The 23,154-nt window shown below is 45.5% G+C and overlaps 1 protein-coding gene across 5 annotated transcripts in view; it reads right to left on the bottom strand.

Annotated features, from left to right (window-relative positions):
- Positions 1–23,154, bottom strand: part of Cemip (cell migration inducing hyaluronidase 1) — a 175,975-nt gene that overhangs the window by 69,390 nt on the left and 83,431 nt on the right. For 3 of the 5 annotated variants that reach the window (XM_047542051.1, XM_047542054.1, XM_047542052.1), the window contains exons 2-6: positions 8,385–8,506; positions 6,364–6,510; positions 5,780–5,918; positions 4,668–4,904; positions 569–748 (exon numbers count right to left, since the gene is read on the bottom strand). In XM_047542051.1, coding sequence (XP_047398007.1) covers positions 569–748; positions 4,668–4,904; positions 5,780–5,918; positions 6,364–6,510; positions 8,385–8,490 — 809 coding nt within the window. In that variant the 5' untranslated portion in view covers positions 8,491–8,506. Of the gene's footprint in view, positions 1–568; positions 749–4,667; positions 4,919–5,779; positions 5,919–6,363; positions 6,511–8,384; positions 8,507–9,801; positions 9,884–23,154 lie in introns of those variants that run through there. The other 2 variants (XM_047542053.1, XM_047542055.1) reach the window with 2 other exon arrangements.

Below are 23,154 nucleotides of genomic sequence, written 5' to 3'. Positions count from 1 at the left end.
AACAGGATAAAAAGAAGTGATTAGTGCAGGGCAAACAGCTTCCTCTTGGTGCCAATGCATGTGCACACCAATGTCAGGCATCATGCTACAATCCAAAGCAAATAAAATATACACTGGAACATAGCAAAGGGTCCCTTTTCCTTGGGTGTTTGGCTGGGTAGAGATATTATGCAAAATTTCTAAAAATCTGTCTGCCAATCCCCAAGGTGAAACATGAATCTTTTGCTAAAGAAAGGGAAAATGAAAATCAACTGTGTCACTGGGGCATGACTCTTATGCTTGGTAGACATTTTATTAATATTTTATAAGTGACTGAATGAATGAATGGGTTCATGAAAACCAAAGACTTTTAGATTTTAACAGTGGAACGTGCTTGTAAGAAAAACCAGGCTGCCCTTATGAACAATCCCCAAATATGTCCAACGCAGATGGACAATGTCCCTGCATCCTCCAAGGTCACTATTTGGGTGGCATAGCCTGGGGGCATGAGAAAGGAAGGTTATTCTAGATGGGATGGGGTTGCTTCAGTGTTCTCGTGTTCTGGAGAGGTGAAGGTGAGAGGCAGTACCTAAATCCTAGGTGTAGGAAGTGTTTGCTGCCCAGTTTGGTCATTGCCTTCCGGGCCATGTCATCCAGGTTTCGAGAACCTTCATCATTCACTGCGACAGAAAGGATCCTGCCATCAGGCACTGCATTCAAATACTGGACCAGACGTTCACTCTCTTTCTTCGATCTGTAGGTGTCAAACCTATAAAGGACAGAGAGAAAGAGAGAAAGGATTTGGATAGTCTTCATAGCTATCAAAGAAGAAAGACCTAAAAAAAAAAGAGGAGATAAACAGCATTTCATATGCCATCCAAAGATTCTACAGGTTGGGATTTGTAAACAACGAAACCTTTTCTTTAAAAAGCAAGTAAAACTAGGCACAGTGGCACATGCCTGTAATCCCAGTGACTTGGGAGGCTGAGGCATGAGGATCACAAATTCAAAGCTAGCCTCAGCAATTTAGGGAGGCCCTAAGCAATTTAGCAAGGACCTAAGCAACTCAGCAAGACCCTGTTCCAGAATTAAAAAATTTTAAAAAGGGCCCCAGCCCTACATTCCCAATGTAGATCAGTAGTAGAGCATCTCTAGGTCCAGTCTTCAGTACTGCAAAAATAAAGTGCAAGTAAGTTTAGTTATTTTGTATACCATGCAGTGATATCCAAGAAAAGATTGGACTTGATCATAGTGATCATTCATTGGCTAAAATATCAAAGAAATGATTGTAGTAGTGCAGACCTTGAGCCCTGGGACATTGAGAAGGTCACACACTTGGGGTTCAAGTCTTTAATGTTTCCCTTTCATCACAGAGGCAGCAGTTCATGCATCTTGCAGAGCCCAGCTTTAGTCAATAGCTCAGACTCCACAAGCATCAGGGACTTCTCTCTCTGATCCAGTCTGAAACAACTCCTCCAAAATTCTTACAAATGACACAGAGACTATCCCAAATCCTGCACCTACAGCAGCTTAGCACATGCTAGAATCATAAAGGGTTCATCTCTGATTTTGACATTACAGAAGAGTGACATAACCCTTAAACTGTTACAGATATTGTTTCATTCTCTTTTTCATGTTTATGCTTTCTAAAAAAAACTATTTTACTTTAATGTGTAAGAATTCTTACCGTGAAATTATCCTTTTAACAAAGTTTTAAGTGTATGATACAGTAACATTGACTAAAGGTACAGTATCATACAACTGATCATCTCTAACTACATTTTTTGTTTTGTTTTTTGAGATGGTATGATGATCTTGCTATGTTGCCCTGGTTGGTCTTGAACTTGACTCAAGCAATCCTCACCTCAGCCTCCTGAGTAGCTGGGACAATAGGCTCATGCCAACAACCCCAGCAAAGAGTTGATCATCTCAAAGTTAACGAAGACAATCTGTTGCCACACACATAAAGTATCCATGAAATACAGATTTTTCTTAAAAAAATGCACACCACTGGTGAGATGAATTTACAAAGGAAAGATGATTTGGTAACAATCCAACTCATATAAATATGAAGATTTGTATAGTTACGATGGAATAATTTGTCTTGGAACTTAAAAAGCAAAATAGCTCTAAAGTGAATCTAGAAAAATAAGCCAGTGTGAATAGCCAAGGAGACTTTGAAAAACAGTGGTAGTGCAAATGGTAGCTAATGAGGCATTCCTGAGTCGCCAAACTTTTCTTCAGCTGTTTGCATAACCTGATCCAACCCTGCCTCAACCTCTAGTCCCCACCACCCTTCTCCAGGGGTCATCTGCTGCAGGGCGAGCACTTTTCAGAGACCAGGACCACACGCCTGTCTTCACTCACTCAGCCCTGTCTTTTTTCTCCCTAATCAAATTCTTACTATCTTTCAAGAAAAAATGTAGGTTCCTGCTCCTTGAAGTGGCCTTTTCAGGTGACTCTGGCCTACATTTGTGTGTGAGTGTGTGGTGTGTGTGTGTGTGTGTGTATACATTCGGCTATCAGAACCATGAGGTCTCCAACATACTTCAAGCACAGGAGATTTGGGGTGGGCAGGCATTCCTCTCTTTGTAACCTCCACAGCAGCTCTCCAGATAACTTCTCATTATATAGTTCAATAATGAACTTAATTGAAAGTTAGATTGCTACCCTGTAATGGTACTCCACTTAAAGAGATTGTCTTCTGATGAAGGCAGAAGCCCTCAGAAGTACTTTGTGTCAATTGTGGGCATCTCAGCTTCACCTGTAGGCTGCTCAGTCAGGGCAAAAGCAGATGACAGTCCCCGGGAGCCATGGAGACAACTCAGTGAGTGGATCAGGGTTTGGGCCCCAGCTCCAATCTTTGCCAACCTGTGACTGAGCAAACTGAGTCTCACTGAGTCTCATTTGCATAACGTGGGCAATAACGGAACCCATCTCAGAATTTTCTCTTTCTTGATAATGGGGAGTGAATCCAGGAGAGCTTAATCACTGAGCCTGGTTAAGGCCATGTCCCCAGCCCTGTTAATTTTTTATTTTGAGACAGGGCCTTGCTAAGTTGCTGAGGCTGGCTTTGAACATGGGATCTTCCTGCCTCAGTGTGCTGAGCCACTGGGATCACAGATGTGCACTACTGTGTACACCTCATCACAGGATTTCTATGAAGATTAAAGCATACAGAGCAGTGAAGCGATGAACACAGCATTTTGCACAGAGCAAATCCAATGATGGCATGGTCACTAATATTTAACAGGGGATGAGTTCCAGCTGTCCCATGTGTGCCTGTGAGCACTCTGGCTCCTGCCAGACGCGCTGCTATCCCACAGATGGTCCCTGCTGCCTTCACTGGCCCCTCTCACAGTCCTGTTCCTGATGAGCCCCATGTCTCCCCCAGCAGCACCAAGGTGAACTCTCTCTCTGCTTATCCAACTCAACTGTGTCCTTCCAATAGATCTCTCCTCTGAGCACCTGGGGCAGCCTCTGCAGGGCCGGCATGAGAGTCCCAGGGAGATTGAGGGCAGGCTAGCTTACCCTAGAGCCAGGATAGAAAGTGAGGGAAGGGGCCAGAGGCTACCACTCTGCCTTCCAAATCCCTCTCAAGTTCATCCACCCCATCTCTGTTGCTTCTACCAGAGATCTCCATGTCTGGCCTAGACCACTGTAGAAGCTTCCTAACCACCTCTGTTTATTTTTGCCCTCTACCATCAATCCATTCTCTGCATAGCCACTAGAGTGTTCTTTTAAACCAGATCATACCCTTCTTAAAGCCTTCAGTGGTTTTGCATCCCACTTAGAATAAAAACCACCTCCTCACTGTGGCCTTCAAGGTACCATACCTGCCCCTGCCCATCCAATACCTCTGACACTGCTTACAATTCTTCCTTCCCTCACTGCACACCACCTCTCTGGTTGGCTTTCTGGCTTCTGAAATCATCATGCCCTTTGCACCTCTGGCCATTTATACTTGGAGCTGTCTTCACCACTTTCCTCAATGCATCCTCACCCTGCAGCTCTGAGCTCAATGACTGCTTCCTTACACTGGCTCTCCCTGATCACCCCACCCCTAGTAGCCTTCCCCAGTTACTCTCTACTCTTTCCCTATGACTTTTTTCTCTTGTTATGAATTAACGCAATCTGAAACTTCAGTTTCAGACACTAGTGTGCGTGTGTGTGTGCGCACGCATGCTCATTCCTATTAAACTCAGCTACATTAAACAAATGCCTGTGGCTGGGGATATAGCTCAGTTGGTAGAGTACTTGTGCCTCACAAGCACAAGGCCTGGGTTCAGTCCCCAGCACCACAAAAAAAAAAAAAAAAAAAAAAAAAAAAATTCAAATGCCTGGGAAGGATATAACTTTTTTTTTTCCTGGTACCAAGGATTGAACACACTGTCACTTAACCACTGAGCCACAGCCCAGCCCATTTTATTTTTTATTTAGAGACAGCGTTTTGCTAAGTTGCTGAGGCTGGCTTTGAACTTGGATCCTCCTACCTCAGCTTCCTGAGTCACTGGGATTACAGGTGTGCACCACTGCACCCAGCAGAATGTAACTCTTGAGGGCAAAGGTTCCCATCTGCTCTTTGACTGCTGCACATCCACTACCAGAATAGCACCTGGCCAGGGCACATGCTCAATACATGTGTGCTGAGTACATGTATACCAGTGTTAAATGAAGGCCAACCTTACCGGTCAGAATGGATAACTGTGCCTGACTTGGGGTCGATGACATGAACAATGACTCCACGGTGGCCCCAGCTCCTTTCAAAAAAATAGCCTCCTTCTTCCATGCCACCTGGGTGAAGCGTCTTGTTCAGAAATGTCCAGGAGAGTTTTTTCTGTCCATGCAACTCAAGGGTACCTCCTTTGCCAACTCCAAGATACTTCAGGCCATAGTAAGGGTCTGGCTGAACACCTTCATCAGCCCTATAAGAGAAAAGCTTTAAAGAGTTGCAGACTTATATCTTTACTAGATACTGAGCCCACCGGGGACCATCACTACTCCCAGGCTCCCAAAGATGTCACCATAGAGTCATTTTTGATGATCTCATAAGGTCAGTAAAGCAGCTGTAGCAACCTTATCTTCTTCTCTTATTTTTTGTACTGGGAAATAAATCTAGGGGTGCTCTGCCACTGAGCTACATCTCCAGATCCTTTTATTTATTTATTTTAATTTTTTTTTTAGGCTGGTTCTCACTACATTGCCCAGACTGGACTTGAATTTGCAATTCTCCCACCTCAACCTCCCTGGTCACTGGGATTACAGGAGTGTACCACCAAGCCAGACCAATAGGAAGTGCAAAAGGCCAGCAGAAGTGTTTATTAGTTTACATTTTGCCACTTCTTTTTAATTCTAAGTGTTTCAGGTTTTAGGTTACATAGACCACTGGGACCTAGACTGCATACCCTGGCATATTCCCAGTTATCTCTAAGAACTCTCAATTGCTTAAAGATGGGGTACAGCCAGAGGCAAGCATCGCATGGACTTGAACTCTATCTTGTCCATTAGAACTTATTAGATAAGTTGTAAGAGCCTCCTCAAACCATGACAAGGTTGGAAAGCAACTGAAAGGCTGGGGGGGACTTCTGTGACATCAGGACAGCATCCAGGCCATAATAAGTAAAATGTCTCATGGACTTTTCCAGCTCATATACTTCACCATGTCTGTCATGCTCACAGTTAGGATTTGGCAGGGCAGAACCATTCTTGTCTCATTTTCTTGCCTCCCTCTCTCCTTTGGAAAGTCTCCCTCCTGTCAGATCACAGAATAGTATTTGTCCCCTGGGACGGATCTTCTCACCTTCCGTACAACACGATGCTGAAATTTCCCTGGAAAGGGCAGAGGGCACTACCAGCATGAAGTTCTCCTCCGTTGTCAATCAGGATGTGTCGTGTACGCAAAACAATGGGCTCATCATGGTCTTTAATGACTAACTTGCCTAAAGAGGTAGGAATGGGGTAAAGCTTAACATAATAGTAGTGCCAAGGGCAGCCTCCCTGAGTCCCCCATCTTGTTCAGGCAGTCAAAAAGGTGCATCTTCCAAACATTCCTGTGCTAGGTGCCTTGCAAGTAATTACTTTCTGTTTTGCAATGCGTAGGTAATGCCTGTCCATTATTTACTGCCATCACTGCATACCCTATGTTCAATGACAAGTTAAAATAAACACTGCTCAGAGTATCAATAAGGAGATTCCTTTTACTAAGATTGGTCCTTTAACAAGCCCTTCTTAAATGTTCAGAGTTGATGGTGACTAGGGGAAAAGAAAAAAACAGATGCTCTAACATGAACCCAAAGCATGTACACTGTTCTGACCAGCTATAGTCATCACAACTTGCAATTTTCTGCAAGCCTCAGGGGTGGTGGAGGGGAGAGACTGGCTTACCTCCCTCTGAAATGTCAATGGAGTGGAACGTGGCAGAAGAGGTGAGCAGCAGCATCCTGCCCTGACCGATGTGCACATGGTGGTCCTGGTCATGGCCAGGGTTCCAGGGCTGCAATTCAGGGTTCTGGTCAGGGCACTCTGCTGGCACTGCCAAAGAGAAAAAGATGTCACTGCTCCCATGCACCAGCATTGTCGAGCAAGGATTAACACAGACCATAAGTGGAGGGCAGGCAGCTCATGCATCTTCATGGTCCTGTCTCCACTAGAGCTAAAAGAAGTTCTCAGAGATTAGAGAGATGCCCTGATCTAGGAGGACGGAACCCTGAGGTCCAGTCCCATGTCTTTCATTAGTTCATCATGTGTGTGTAACCACACACTTAGTTTTTCTGGGTTCAGTTTCCCCCTTCATAAGGTAAGGGTAGACCAGATGGCTACCCAGCACATTCCAAGTTCTAAAGTTATACAACAGTTTATCCAGATTTTTTAATTCCAAGACACTCTGTCCTCTGGAAAGCAGTATCTGAAGAGTTAACAAAACTCTTCCCTTTTTTTTTCATGAGAATTTGACCTTTTGTTAATTTTCTAGCTCTGTTCCCCTGGAAACATGAGAAAGATGGTACTCCATAAACCATGTTACCAAGCAACACTCCTTTAACAAAAGTGTCCCCTGTTTAGTAAATGGCCTTTAAACTGGAAGGAACTGTAAATATTTTATTTTGATGCCAGGTTGTAGGTTTCCCCGTCATGTCTTGTAATAGAACATGTCCCTTACAGGACCCCTGAGATTGATGTCTATGGAATTGCTATAAAAGATGCTGGCTTTGGAACCTAATGTTACTAAGCCAGGGTGGTTCTCACACTTGTCCAGTGACAGCCTTATTTCTTCCCATCAGAGCTGTCACTTGGGGAACCAAAGAGGACAGCCTCTGGATGGCCAGGTGAACTGCTGCCAAGACTACCATGGAAGAAAAACACCTGTTTACTTCTGCAGCACAATCTGCATATTCCAGGGCAATCCTGCTTCCTCTTTTACTGTCCAAGTATAGTTTTTTTGGTAGCACTGTAGATTAAAGGGATACTCTACTACTGAACTACATCCCCAGCCCTTTTTAAATTTTTTAAATTTTGAGACAGTTCTCACTAAGTTGCCCAGGTTGGCCTCAAACCTGAGATTCTCCTGTCTCAGGTTCCTGAGTCACTGGGATTACAGGTGTGCACCACCACACCTGACTCTAAACTCCTATTTGAAATTTTAAAATTGTCCTCTATCTCTCACCATTTCTGCCTTACATTTGCTTTATTCAATTGCTATTTCCTACAGCCCAAGTGAACTTGACCTATACTTTTGGATTTTAATTCAAAACCTCTTAGAGAAAAAGTTGAAGATATTGAGGTGGAAAAATAGATGGGGTCCTTGCCCAGAGCATCAGAGCTGAAAAGCACTCTAATGTACCACATCCTATGACACAAATAGGAAGGGGACGCTGAGGTCAGGTAGCCCAGACAGAGGCAGAAAACTGCACCTCAGATACGTGTGCTTTTTCTCTTGGTCCCCACAGTGATTTTTAAAATTTGAATTAAAACCTAGGGAGCTTTTATATAAAAATCTAGATTCTAATTTCTCATAGAAATTCAGAATATCCTGCAACAGTAACCTTACTTCCCACGTGGCAGCAACTGGCAGAACCAAAGAATGGTGTCTCTTTAGAGGAGTCTCCACCCCTTAGGTGACCGCAGTCCTGACCCAGCCAGCTTCATTCCTTTATGTCAGATGTCTGACTCTTGCAGACACTGAGTTTGCAACCCCTGATTCTTGACCAACCCCATCATTTTGTGGATGACATAACTGAAGCCTAGGATGAGACTTGCCTGGGATCAAGCAGTCCAGTAAGGACAAGCCAGGATCCAGCTACCCTGACCCCACCCCTGTAATTCCTTCTCCTACCCCTCCCCCAGCAGGAGGGGAACTGACTTCCATGTCCATGCTGAGATGTGGAGGCCCAGCTGCTTCAATGGCTTACCTGTGGCCGTGGCCCCAAGGAAGCGAACCAGGATCAGCCAGCTGACTGTCAGCACAGTCCTGAAGTTCAAGGCCTTGAAGGAATCCAGTCTGCTGGCAGCTCCCATCTCAGCAGGGTGTTCCCTGAAATGGAAACACACAGAAGTCAGTTGTGTGATTTGGGCAGCTTGGAAACAATACGCAGAGCAGACACAGAGACAGATAAAGCCACATGCACACACAAAGACTGGGGACATGGCAGTGCTAGCACAGTCTGGCTGTCCCAGAGTCCTCACCAGTAGCTTCCTTAGCGACCAAAACTCAGGACTGGGCAGACTGGGGCATGCAAACCCTGACATGGTCCTCCCCTGTGTCCTACAGCTCAGGGGCTGAGTAATGGATAAAATTTTATCCTTGGCACTCAAGGTCCATCCCTTGTAAAATGAAGCTTCTTTCTTAAGAAACAGAGAAGAACAAAAACACACCCAGTGAACATGAGCTTAGAGTTTCAAGTCACCAACGTGTTGTGTGATCTTGGCTGACTTGTTTAACTTCTCTGGGCCTTGGATTTCTCATCTGCAAAATGAGGATATGGACTAGCTGATTTCTAACCTTTCAATTATCAGTCTATGCTTCTAAAGTTAGTCTTAGAGGATAATATTAGAAACCTAGGTATAGATGCCTGCATGTTACCTTCCTCAGTAACAAAATCCCTGATTTTTATCTAGGCACATGGCCACCTAGAATAAAGATTGCAATCCTTAGTCTCTCCTGCATTAGTTGGGGACTTGGAATTAAATTTTGCCAATACAGCAGAAGTACTGTAGATTCCAGAAAATGTGCTTAACAGAAGGGCAAGAAGACTGTTTTCCTTCCTTCCTCTTTCCTGCTAGCTAAAATATAGATACAATGGCTGTATCTTCAGCAGCTCTACTGGGCCACATAATAGAAGTCATATATGAGAACACAAAGTAAATAGAAAAACCTAGGCCCTGTCCCTGTGTCAAACAGAAATAACCCTTGGTGATGGATTTACTTTTATGTTGAAAGAGAATTAAACTTCTATTTTATTAAGATTTAATTGTACATAAAGCTATTGTTATTTTTTCCTTTGACTCATATATACAAAGTGAATATGGGAATCTAGGTAAATTTCAAAACAGAAGTCAAAAAAAAAAAAAAAGATATGTAACTTCCCTTTCAGAGTGCGACGTCCCTTGGAAAATGTCTGTGTGTTCAGGTCCTACAAAGAGAGCTTACAGTGGGCTTTGGGAGTGGCCAGCTCTGGCTTCTATGCCACCTTCCCAGTTCTTTTTCTGAGCACGACTGTAGTTGGGCCCAGAAACAGATATTCATTCTCCCACACTGAGAAATCTATCTCACTCAACATAGTCTCCTCCCTTCAAACCCATTGAGCCACAAATCTTATTGCCCCTGACCTTTCAGTTCAGAGTAAAGGCCTTTGTGTAAGCTCAGTGAGTTGGGACAGGCAGGACTCTGAAATGAGCACACTGGGTCCTCCGCCTGCTTCCTCCCACACAGGTGTGCTGGGGAGGTCAGGAGAGGGGGAAGCAATACTCTCAGAATCAATGCTGAGATATCCCCTTAATGGGCACCCTGCCTGACTCAGGTCCAGTCTACAGAGAACAACAGGGCCCATTTTTTGCTTCAGCCAGATCACAGAGGTCTCGCATGGCAGCTTCTGGGAATGGCACCTTTCCCATGGCCTCCAAAGGAGAGTGCTTGTTTTCATGCTCTGCAATAGAAAGGAGGGGACACCGAGGACAGGAGCATTTCATGGTCCTCAGGGGAAAGCCAGAGCTCTATGGTCAGATCTCAGACTAGAAAAACGAAAGGTAGTTTGCTGTTGGTGTCAAAGAGCTTCACATCACGTGGTCCTCCCAGGGAACCCAGACTTCTGGGCCACGGGGCTGGCACCTTCACTTGGTGGAGGAATCTGGGCAGACGCAGCATGGACAGGGGCATCCCTCTGGCCCAGACTTGCCAGCAACCCTTATCAGCACACTTTCTTGGGGCCACAGACTCCCATACACAGACTGGGATGTCTGGCAACATGAAAGGTCTGACATATTCTGATTGTGTCATAGGTCATTTTGAAGATGAAATCAAATTCACTTTCTGGATGAAAGTAAGAATAATTCTATGTGGAGAGGAAAAAAGGACTCAAAGCCCTTTTTTCTAACACTAGTGAGAGAGACCTTCTGCCACATCTCTGGCCAGCTGTCTGAGCCACAGAAGGCAAAGGAACCCTTTTGTCCAAATAGCCACCCCCGCATTGCTGAGTGAGTGGTCATCTGCACTTTTCTGCCCGTGAGTGGCTTCCAGCACCTAGCACATATGATTTGAGAAATGTTCTGTGAATCCTGAAAGGCTCCCAAATTTCCCTTGGGAATAGTCCACCGAGGGAGGACAGCTTTCTCAAATGGCCTCTACAAGCTTTCTGGCAGCAGGAGTTGGGATTCGGCTTCTTGCTGGTAGGATGGCCTTGAAACAGGTCCCAGTTGTTGAAGGCCTTGGAAAAGCACATGGTGTAACAACACTAGAAGTCTCTGCAGGAAGCCGTGGGTTGCAGACTGGCTGGCCACTGCCCTGGCAAGGTTAGACAGCTACTCAGAGATTAGGTCACATTGGCCTGAGCTGGCCTGTCCCTTGAAGGCTATAGTGAACTCCTTTAGCAAAGCTGGTTTAAAGAAAATGCGGACACCAATTTCTGAAGGCCAGTGCTTTGGGTCACCCCACAAATCTTCACAATTACAAGCCCAAGTTTTTCAAAAGCTCAGTATCCCCAAGTCTAATTTAATTCTTTTGCTTGACAGGCCTCCCTGGGCTGCGGAGCCACAGTAGCAGAAGATGCTTAGTGCATGTCCCTCCACTTCCTGTTGCCAGAAGTCACAGGTGCTTCAGTCTCTTACTTCCCTTCCAGTAGCCTCAGTCACAGCTGCCCTGCAGTTCAGAATTTGTGACCTGCAGAGTCAGAGGAGATGGGGAAGAGAAGCAGAGTTAGAAGAACCTCCAGAAAAGCTTATGCAACAGCATTCACACCAGCACACCCCAATCCTGTTTTTACATATTATAAGGCAGTAAATAATAATAATAATATTAATAACAACAACAACAATAATAATAATAATAAAAGGGAGAGCACTAGAGTAGAGCAAGGGGCTAAGGAAAGGGAGAAGGACAGAGAAGGTGCTAGGGAAAAAATTATGTTATGTGCATGTATAAATATAGTATATGAATCCTATTATTATATATAATTATAATGCATCAATTAAAAAAATGAGCACACCCTATGGCATCGAGTCTTGAGGGATGAGAATTTCTACTACGAAGGAGGCTGCAGCAGCCAGTGCTTTCTACAGGGTTTGCATGAAGGAAAGGAAGGAGGGGCAAGGGAAAGGGTCAGATGAAACTGTGAGGCAGGAGCCTGCAAAGTGATCCCCCAAATCTCAGCTTTGTTTCTTGGAATGAGATAGCAGAGTGACAGTCATCCTTCTCCCTGAAAAACCTACATGAAGATGAGTCGCCCTTTAGGCAAACCTAGGCATGGTTCAGTTCAGAGACTGGCATGGGGGCCAGAGTCTTAAATCCCAATCATGAGACTCTTACTGGGAAATCCACATGACCACATGGGCTTCACTATCTCACATCTGTAAAAATGGAATTATATTCCATGAGTATTGAGATCATTTTTTTAAATGCTTCATATGAAGATCATGTAGCACTGGGTCCAACCTATGGTCAGTGCTCAAGCAGTAGAAGCTCCTGGTATCCAGGCACTTGGTGGGCATGGAAGAGTCTGAGAGATTTGTATCTGAAAACCTGGGGTTGACTTCAAATTCTGACTCTCATCTGCTGTGTGGATTCACGCAGGTCCCCCAAATTCTGTGTGTCTCAGTCTTCTCATTACTAAAATGGAGACAATGGTACTCACAATTATGAATTTTTGTTGTGAGGGTTAACTGAGATGTGCTAGCTCAAAAAACGTCAGTTCATATGTCCCTGGTCTCTGGATTACGTGCTGTAGGAGGTTCCAAGAGGAGTCAGATGTGAATTTTGCCTTTCTAATATCTTACTGGGAAGAAGGCAGAGTGGTAAGTACCTGGGAGTTATACTTCAAGATGGTGAGCCACTGTGTTCTTATGCAAAGGAAGATAAAGTCACATAATTTTGAATGGGGAACGGAGGCATGGAGTATAAATAACTTGCTCAAGGTCATGCAGCTAATTAACAGCAAAGTCCAAAACTTGCTCTTTGGAAATTGAACTGCTACTTCTCCTTCCCTCCTCCTCCTCCTCCTCCTGATTCTTCTTCTTCCTCCTTCTCTTCTCTTTTGACTTCTTCATACTGAGGATGTAACTTAGGGACATTCTACCACTGCACTAAACCCCCAGTCCTTTATAGTTTTATTTTGAGACAGAGCCTTGCTAAGTTGCCCATGCTGGCGTCAAATTTGCAATCCCCCTGCCTCAGCCTCCTGATGGGATTACAGGCACTACACCCACCACAGGGTCAGGGCAGAAATTGAACTTTTAATTCCTAAAGATTAAATTATTTACAATATAATCTCGGGCTCTCTGAATACAGGAGTTGGTTGAAGTATAAGAGGCCAACCAGTCACGTACTCATTCTCGTGTGCACACATATCTTCTGAAGAGCTGGCTAAGTGCCGATTCTGACTATAGATCTTGACTGGGCCTGAGGCTCTGCTAAGGTCACAGAGGTAGTAGATGGCTCAGTCAGGATTTGACCCTACCCAGGTGGTCTGACCTCTGTAAATGGACACAATAATCCCACCCTCATCTACCTCTTACTCTTACATTTTAAGAAGAGTAAATGTTGGATCCAAGTAATTTCTCTGCCCCTTGCAGACAAAATAGTGATGCTGAAATTAAGCTGTGATACTTTGGGGGAAAGATGAGAAGAAATCTCCCTCCAGGAAGTCCTTGGTGTCATCTGTTTTTCATTAGATCAAGGTTTCTTGTCCAGGGACCTTTAAGTTCATGCCATGCTTTCTGAAGGGCCCAATGGGGTTGATATGGGCCAGGTCACCCACACAGAATAACTGTGGTCCCTTTCTGGGTACCCAAAAAGTCTCTCCCATTGGCCACCAGAAACCATGGAAAAACAGGAAGGAGAGTTCAGAGATTTCATTCCTCTAGGACAGATGACTCCTCTGACAGATGGCGAAGCAAAAACCCTCCTCTAACATGCCCTATAGGACCACCCCCCCCCCCAAGCTCCTCTTCTAAATCAGGTAATAAACAGCCATCTCCTTAGTCTGCCATTTGCCACTTCCCAGGTCCAGCTCTTCCTTGGCAAAGAAATATATCTCTCTGGTCAGCTGGTCTTGAAGCAGCACTCCCAGAGAGAAGAAGGTGACAGAGACAAGACCACCTAAGCACCCTTCTGGATCACAGGCAGACAGTTCTTTGGGGAAGCTCTTGTAGCCCTGAAATCCTTCCCATCTGTCCTTTCTCAAAGGAGTCACTCACTACTGATAGGACATGTGAAACTTCTGTGCCAAGAACCCCAGGGACAAGGAGCCCCAGCCTGCTCCTCAGAAGATGCATGTAGAAGACTTTCTGCCTCTGCAAACTGGAGAGGCAGTTTGAAGACTTTCTGCCTCTGCAAACAGGCTGCTCCCTGGAGCTTACCTTGCATGAGCTATTCCTTCCTTCTGAAAGCACACCTACCCTGACTTCTCTCTCTGCTCCAAAAGAATAAAAACCCCAGAGATGTTCCAAAGCCTGATCTCTTCCCCAAAAATCATGCTTCTAATTCCTAAAGCTGAAACAATTTGCAATTTAGACTCAGATTCACAGAGTATAGGAACCAATAGGAATAGGGCACTTATTCTAGCCAGCATAATAATCACCTGGGGAATTTGGAAAATGTAATTTCTCATTCAGCACATCTTGGTTGGGGCCTGATTCTGCATCTTTAACAATCTCCCATGTTTTAATTAGCAAATACCTAATCCCGTCCTATTTTCCTTATTTTACCAATAGGCAAAACAAGGCCCACAGAGTGAAAAAGAATAGCTCATTTACTTGCTCAGGAGCAAGTAAACCTAAACCCAAATCTGATAGGAGAATCACTTTCTGACTCCAAATTATGGGCCATGTGATGTCTTCTCTGTTACCCTTCTTGCTTGGGATGAAGGAGAGAGGAGAAACTCAATCCTTGCCTTCCTGCTTCTTTTTCAATTGAGGCACTACCTTAAGTCAGAGTTTGAATAATAAAATATGCCTCAGGTACCCTATATATATTCAAAGAGTCTTAAATTATCTTCCCCTCAAAATACACCTCCTTTGATATGGGAAATTCCCACTGGGGGCCACCTGCAGAGCCAAAGAAGAGCAATGTTGTAGTTCCGTGTGATAACAGCAGTTCCCCACGGGGACTTGCCCCACGCCCACACATAAGAGTGAATCCTGTCTGATCCTGCTGTGCCATCAACTCCAAATTCCTTATCACACCACCCAATCAGCCATAGCTTCAAAGTCTTTGCCAATTGTGGCTGGGAAAAATACATCTCTGAAGCTGTTCTTCTCTCCCATTCACTCAACACCCTGATCTTGGCACCCCGTGGGCAGGCACTGTGCTGGTTCTGAGGGAATAAGGAAGGTAATACCCCTGCCTCAAAGATCCCCCGTTCCATCACCCTAGGCAACAGGCCCTAATATTTAAATGAGCATGATCCTCCCAGCAAACCAGATGATTCCTACTAAGACCCAACTCTTAATTACTCACTTAAGGTTAAAACCAGGAGTAAATCATTTAGCCACATTTACATCCCTAACTTTCTTTTTTGTTTATAGCTGTGTTGGCCAATACAGTAGCCACTAGTCACATGTGACTATGCAAACTTAATTAAAATGAAGTAAATTAAAAATCCAGTTCCTCGTGGCACTGGGTAAATTTCAAGTGATCCACAGTCATGGGTGACTAGTGGCTGCCATATTGGACAGCAGATCTAGAACATGTCCATCATTGTAGAAACTGCTGTTAGTCATTTCTGATTTAGAGCCTCAGTGCTTGATGGTTTTGAAGATGCAAACTAGAGTTACAAATCAGTTCAGAGTAATGGTCCTCATGGAAGCATCCTGGACAAGCAGTGTTAGCACCAGATCACAGATTCTCAGTCCTACTCCTGACCTAGCAAACTGCTAAATCACAGACCCTAGTGGTGGGATCCAGCAGTCTGCTTTAACAGATCCTCCAGGTGAGTCCTGGAGGATTGAAAACCACTAGTTCAGAGTGTTAATTCAGTTCAAAAGAGATACCTGTTAACCATCAGTTAAGTATCAACCTCATGAATATTTGAGAGTTTGTTAACTAAGCACCAAGAATCACAAAATAGATGACAATTTCAATCTCAGATCTGCCACTTAAAAGCTGTACGTGAACTTGGCCAATTTTCTCAGCTCTAAGAAGGGGGATGATAGAAAGTGCCTAGAAGGCTGTTGGATGGAGTGACATGATCCACACAAAGTATGTGACACAGTGACTGTTCCTGAGTAATGCTCCATAAATGTCAGTGTATCACCATCACCCAGGTCCAGTTTCTATCCAGTGCCTGATGTCAGTCTGTCATCTTAAGTGGGATGCAAGATGGCTCTTTCACTAAGAGGTTGGTAACAATGTGCCAGCAGTTGAGAATTACAGTTAAATTAGAGATGCTTTTTTAAAAGCTTATTGCAGAGGGCTGTACACAGAAAACCCACCACTACCCATGGGACAATATATCCGCAGACTGCAGAAAAAATACAAATATGACCTAATGAGAACTCCACACTGGGCTCTAGGCACAGGCTCTTCCTGGATAATGAACTAAGGCTGATTCAAGCCTTCTTTTTGGAAAGAATGGTGTGGGACAGGTTAGGGAAGGTCCTTCCTCCTCAGTGTCTTGAGGGTGGGGGCACAGGAAGTCATTCCTGCTCTCCAGCTTGGCTGGGCTCATTTCTTTCTTCCTGGTGGACACTGCTTGTCCCTCACATTCAAGCAAAGCAGAGCTCCCAAAACAGAGTGGAGAGAGATTAAAACATGATATGTGATCTTCTCAATTCACCCCAGCAATAAATAAGCAAACTTCTGGGGGATTCCATGGATGGAGATACACTTGCAGTGCAAGGGAGCTGCTAAGAAGGCAGTGAAGGGGGTGACAGGGAACACTGTCCTGGTCCCCATCTGTTGCACTAACTTGCTCCTGGCTCCCGAAGGACTTGCTCACCTTCTGCTCTTGCTTCCTTGACTTCAAGGTTCTTTCCTTTTAGCTCCATTCTACCAGCTACCACTTTTAACTTTTTGAAACTCATCATCTGCTTTCACATTCCTTTTCTGTCTCCCCTGAGGGGCTGGCTCTTCCTGACCCTGAGTCTCTATCAATTGCTTCTTCCTCTATATGCACAGCTTATTGATAGGCCCTTTCTTCAAATGGATCTCATTCTGTCTTTGGTGTTGCTACATGTCTTCCACCTTAGAGCAGGAGCTCTGCAAACACCTTTTTCTTTCCCCAAAGACCACAGCTCAATAGCTTGGCACACAAGGGCCACCTAGTTGACACTGGACATTCAACCAGTGTGTCATATCAGTGCTGAATGAACAAATTATTTGGTTAATTGCCCACTGCACCTTTGAACTCTTTGTTCAATGTTCTCTATAAAAACACATAGAAATAAATATGTGTGCTGGAGATAGAACCCAATGGTGCTTAGCTACATCCTCAGCTCTTCTTTCAAATTTTGAGACGGGGTCTTGCTCAGTTGCCCAGGCTGGCCTTGAACTTGTGATTCTCTCGCCTCAACCTCCATAGTCACTGGGATCACAAGTGTGTGCCACCATGCCCAGCTAGGCATATTTTGAAGTAGAAATTAGATTTAAAATAAATTTAAAATAAAAAAAATTAAAACTATAACTCATTTTTGGAAGATCATTTAAGCCTTCCCTTGATACAAGAAGAGTATTTTCCTTCTTTTGTCCTTAAGCATCAAGAAATAAGAGGAGGCCAGGCACAGTGGTGCATACCTATAATCCCAGCAGCTTCGGAGGCTGAGGCAGGAGGATCACAAGTTCAAAGCCAGCCTCAGCAAAAGTGAGGCACTATGCAACTCAGTGAGACCCTGTCTCTAAATAAAACACAAAATAGGGCTGGAGATGTGCCTCAGTGGTCGAGTGCCCCTGAGTTCAATCCCCAGTAACCACGGCCCCACCCCAACTCCTACCACCATGAAGAAGGAGAAGGAGAAGGAGAAGATGAAGACGAAGAAGAAGAAGGAGGAGGAGGAGGAGGAAGGGGAGAAGGAGGAGGGGGAGGAGAGGAAGGAGGAGGAGGAGGAGGAGAAGAAGAAACAAGAGGAGAAGTCATGTTGCTGGTACAGGTGCTTCCTCCATAGGTTCTCCAAGACCAAGGTCAGCCTGCCTCCATTAAAGTCTGGGGTGACTGGAGGCTGCAGCAAGGAAAGGTCCCAGCCTCTCCCACCAATCCCAGTACTCTCTGGAGAGGGCACTGTACACTATAAGGGCAACCTAAGCACCCTAATGTGCCTTCCTCTTAGTGCCCAAACACTAGGTGCCTGACACCTCCATGATTAATTTGCTTACATAGGTAGTCTTACCTCTTGCAGGTTCCTCATCTCCTCCAAGATTTTCTGAGCCTCCCTAGGTATGCCTACTGAGCCTCCCAAAGGGTGCCTACACACATCCTGTCCCTACTCTTGCTGCAAATGCACTGGGATTTCTGTCACAGCCTCTCATCACACCCTGTCTGCTGCTTGGGGCTTAGCTGAGTTCCACTTCTGCCCCTGCCACTAGCCCAGTCTCTCACCCCACTGCTGTTACCTTGATAGGAGGCACAGGGGAGGTCTCCACCAAGGGAGTTGTCTCCTACCTCACTTGAAAGCTCTCACCTGCACTGACAAGGAGAGTCTGCACTCAGGTACACATCCCACTGCCTGGGGACATGACTCCCAAGGTATTAGGGAAGCTAGCACAGAGGTGTTTTCAGTGCACACAGGTCTATGTACTATATACTACTAGGGTAGCTGGGCTACTCTTGGCCCTAAACCACTCAATGCCATCCCTCCAGCCCCAGCATTGTGTCTGTATGGCCACAATGAGTTTCTTCCATTATGAGATTCCTCTCAGGAGCCACACTGTCCTCCCTGCAGGAGGGCATCTCTCTGGTCTTCCCAGTCCATCAGATGGTCATATAAACAAGTGAACTTCATCTGGGAAGAGAATGGAAATTCCCCAGCCCAGGTTCCTTGACCTTTTATAAGTTAGTGGAGGAATGAGGTATTTGGGGATAGCAACTGTCACTTGACTTCAAAGATGAATTGACTTCTATCCCAACTCTGACTTCCTCAGGTGTCATCCACAGAAGGCTACAGGACTTCTTTTCCTGGCATCCTGGGCAAATGTGGTATGGCCAGGTCCAGTGATGCCAAGAGCAGCTGGATCACTGAGTTCAGAGACCTCAAAGGGGAAAGGTAAGCCTCTCCCAAGACTCTGAGTCAGAACTTGGAGCTGCCCAAGTCCAATCACTGTGCTTCACATCTCCCCAGCTGGTTGTGTGCATTTTACTGGCTCAGGAAGTGATTGTAGCAATAAACACTTCATCAATTGTATTTTTTAACTGAAAATACTAGCCTCAGCAGCTGGCTTGGCATGCCTCCTGGACTGAAGTTCCCCTGTGCATGCCCACTTGTTTCTGAGGTTAGGCAAAGATTTTTGCCAAATGTCCCCAGCCCTGTCCCCATCACCTCCTACCAGGCTCAAGACCGGCACTGCTGCTCACTGGGGTGATTCCAAAGGTCTTTTCCAACTCATTCTCCCCAATGAGTGAGAGGGTTCATAGTTCCACAAGAGTTTTATTTCCAAGAGTGTAAAATAAATGAGAGCAAGGGTCCTGGAAGGATGCAGTAGGGTGCCAAGGATCAGCACAGATGAGTGGGGCACACAGTCAGCTCATGAAGCACCTTCAGTGCAAAGTTAAGGAGTTTGGACTTTCTCCTGAAAGCATAGGAGCCACTGGCAGACAGGAGGAGCTGGGAACTAGTCAATGAGGGCTTTATCAAGATACCACAGGCAGAGACAGGGAGGAGGGATGGAAGTGCCGTCTGGAGACTTGTGCTGGGCTTCAATGAATACTGGTTCTTAGTGCTTGCCACATGGTGATTGTAGGCCTGGGATCCATTCCCCCAAAACTCAGGAAAAGATCCTGCCCTGGGTCAGGTTAGAGCTTACTTGTCTAGCTGGAGTTGAGGTTAGGTGGGAAGAAAGAACAAGGACCAAATAAGCAAGTAAATGCATCCTGTGGGCATGTGATAATGTTAGACCCATGGAGAAAAATCAAGCAGAAGAGAGGGAGAACTACTACTAGACTGGTGATCAGAAGAGTTCTCTCTGATAATGTGACATCTGAGCAGAGACCTGAAGGGGTCAATGAGAACATCCAGGCAGAGAGAAGGGTTGAGGGAAGCTGAGGGACTGGACTGAGTGTTGAAGCAAAAGGACAGAGGTCAGGGAGGGGGTAAAGGAAGGTGGGGGCAATGAGTACTGAGCTGCCAGGTGGCTGTACCTGGTTGGGGCAAGGTGGGAGAAGGAAAAGGAGGGATTTAAGGCAGGACATATTATACAAATAATGCCTTTCATGGTGATGCCTTTGGCTCAGTCTTCATGGATTACCAGGAGAGGCTGGCACACCTCACCGGCTTCCACTGTCTCTGAAGCAACGCCTGGTGGTTTGAATGATCTATCAAGCATAAGTGCAGTTCTCCCTCCATCCACACTGACAACTTGTCCTTTTGGAGTGATGCCTCCAGATATTGTAAGTGCAGCATCATGGACTCCCCAGGGCCTCCACTTACCACCATAAGAAGAATCCAGTGCCCAGAGGGAAGAGAGGTGAGGTGCCAGGGTCCAAGAAAGCTGACTTCCAGCTGAGCTGGACAGAAGGCGCACAGTTGGGAGTGAAGAATGTTCATGGAACCACAGGCCCCTGGGAAACATTGGCTGCTATTACAGAGGCTCTGTGTGTGTTTCTGTCCTACATGTTCAAGCTATTTTTATGTGATATAGTATAGTTGTAAAATTTCCATTTTCCCAGTTAAAGGAAGGAAGAGGGTGGGCACCAGAGAGATTCACCCCAGAGGAGCTCTGAAGGCAAGTGGAGCAAATCATCTGAGCTGAAAAGACCTAGCCATGTGGGTGTATGTCTGTGTGGGTGTGGGTGTAGGTGCATGTGCACACGTGCATGTGTGTGTTTGACAGACAAAAGAAAGAGACAGCAATTATTCTGCAAGAGATGAGAAGAATGCAGATCACAACCCATTGCCTGGGTTCCAGCTCCTGGGTGTAGATGGGTTCCAGCTCCTGGGTATAGATGGGACCCAGCACTGTACATGGCAGACATCCTGAATTCTTCTGATGCAGGTAGAACCCTACAGAGGCAGGGTGAAAGGTAGAAGTACTGTTTCCTTCTCTAGAACAACTAAAAGAAAAACTCATATCAACACCTAACAATTTTTCCAATTCTCTGTGTACACCAACTGGGTGTCCTACAAGTCGATTTAGTCCTGACAGTCTACTTGGAGGTGGTGCTGACCCCACAGGTGTGAAGATCTATTTTTAGACTCAGGATAGGTCCACTGTGGCATTCTGGGTGCATGAGTGTGAACTAGAGTTCTAGTTCCCTTTGAATTGGAAATGAGGGCCACATGGGTGCAAAGGCGTCTGAGCCCAAAGAAGGCATGTTTCAGGGGGAACAGCAGGAAAGACAGGGCAGGTGTAGCATCATGTGACAGCAAGATGCCTCCTACTCTTAGGGCCAGGGGACTTCAGCAGAGGCAAGGTCTAGATGAATTTGAATCAGCCCTGAAGACTGATGGAAGAGTGTACATCCGATACAAATGAGGCAGAAAGAGAACTGGGTGGGGGCAGGACAAGGAGAATCCCAGGAAAGACACAGGCTGAGGACTTTCGGAGCCCACAGTGGGTGTTTGTGGGTTTTGCTTTCCTGCTTGCACTTATTCCTCCTACATTCAACACTGCTCTTCCCATGTGGCTCAAGCAGGCTCACCTACCCCAGCTGGACTCCCAAGGAACACAAGTGACTCACCTGGCCAATGAATAGATTCACCTCCCTGGCTGCTGTGATTGGATTAGGGATTGTCCCATGATCCAAAATAAAGAAAAGGGGCATTGGGCTGGAATTATTGGGAAGCTGGTTCTCATCATTGAGTCTCTGAGAATGAAGCTGCTCAAAGGAATGCGGAGCCTAGAGATGGAGATAGACCATACTTGGGCACCCAGATCCAACTATGCCTGAAGCTAATACTGTTGTTGGAGTTTTCAATTTCATGAGTCAGTAAAGTTCCTTTTTTGTTTCAGCCAATTCGAGTTGTGTTTTTGACATCCATTATGGAAATGATTCTGACTAATAAGGAGCCAAAAGGGGAGAGAAAAACAAAAGTTAATTCTTTATAAATCTTTTTGCTCTCATAAAATGCACATTTGGTCAATGAGACCTTATATAACTTTGTGTGTGTACATGCATGTGCATGCGTGCATATGTTTGGGGATCGAACCCAAGAGTCTCTACCACTTAGCTACACCTCCAGCCCTTTTCTTATTTTTACTTTGAGACAGGCCCTCACTAAGTTCTTGAGACTGGACTCAAACTTTCAATCCTCCTCCCTCAGCCTCCCAGGTAGCTGGGACTACTGGCATGTGACACAGCAACCAATACTCATATTTCTTTACTGGGGGAAAAAAAAGCTTCCTTTCCCTGATGATAGCATGTCCCCTAAACAAGCACAACTCTAGGAAAGGTGAATCACAGCAGAAAGAACCAAAATCATTACTATAACAAGATTCAAGACTCTCCTACAGGATTCTGCAAGCACCATTCAATCAAAGGCCTACTCCCCTGCCTCACCCCATCCTGTCCTTCACAGACCAACCAGTGTGTGTCCTGATATGTTTTTGCTTAAAACCCTCCAGTGTCTTCCCACTGCATCCTTTGCAACCCTGCATGGGTTGGCCCACTTTTCAGCCTCGTCCCACACCATTCTCCACTCCCACCGTGTTGGCCTCGCTCAGCCTGCCCCAGGGCCTCCTCTTGTGCTATGATTATGACCTGGGGAAAGCTTTTGCCTCCTTCAGGGCTCAGTTTCAATTCCTCTTTTTAGACTTTTCCTCTACCCATCTGAAGACCATCCTTCTTTTTCAGTACCTTTCCTGGTATTCTGATTGCTTTCTGACACTTGACATAGTTTACAATCATATATTAATGTGTGAGTTTGCTCGTGTTGTTTCATGAGGGCCCTGGTAGCACTGCTCATCCTGAAGTCTGGGGACCAGCAGCACCTGCATCGCCTGCAAGCTTGTTCAAAACGAGGGATCTTGGCCCAGGCCACTGATGGGTAATCCCCAGAGTTTGATGTGCTCACTGAGGTTTGCAAACTTCAACTTCTAAGGGACATCGCTCTGCTCTAGGACACCTTCTGACCTAATCTTTCCCCTGAAAGAGAAGACAAAGCTGCTTGTTTGTGTGCATCTCTTCCATTTCCCTTCCCCTCCCTCAGCAACATTAGTATTAGCCAAGAGGACTGCTGGACACATGTTGAAGGACATTAGCCAGGAAAAGTCCCTCAAAGAGCTGGGGGCCCCAGAGGGCTTATGTGAGAGCCCTGAGGAGGCATGCAGCCCACAAGGGAGCCCCTTGGGTTAGGACACAACAAGAGGCCAATTTTCTGGCACCTGCT

Source organism: Sciurus carolinensis, chromosome 2, assembly GCF_902686445.1.
Source record: "Sciurus carolinensis chromosome 2, mSciCar1.2, whole genome shotgun sequence".
NCBI classification, from domain to species: Eukaryota; Metazoa; Chordata; class Mammalia; order Rodentia; family Sciuridae; genus Sciurus; species Sciurus carolinensis.
This window is presented reverse-complemented; position numbering and strand designations above follow the sequence as displayed.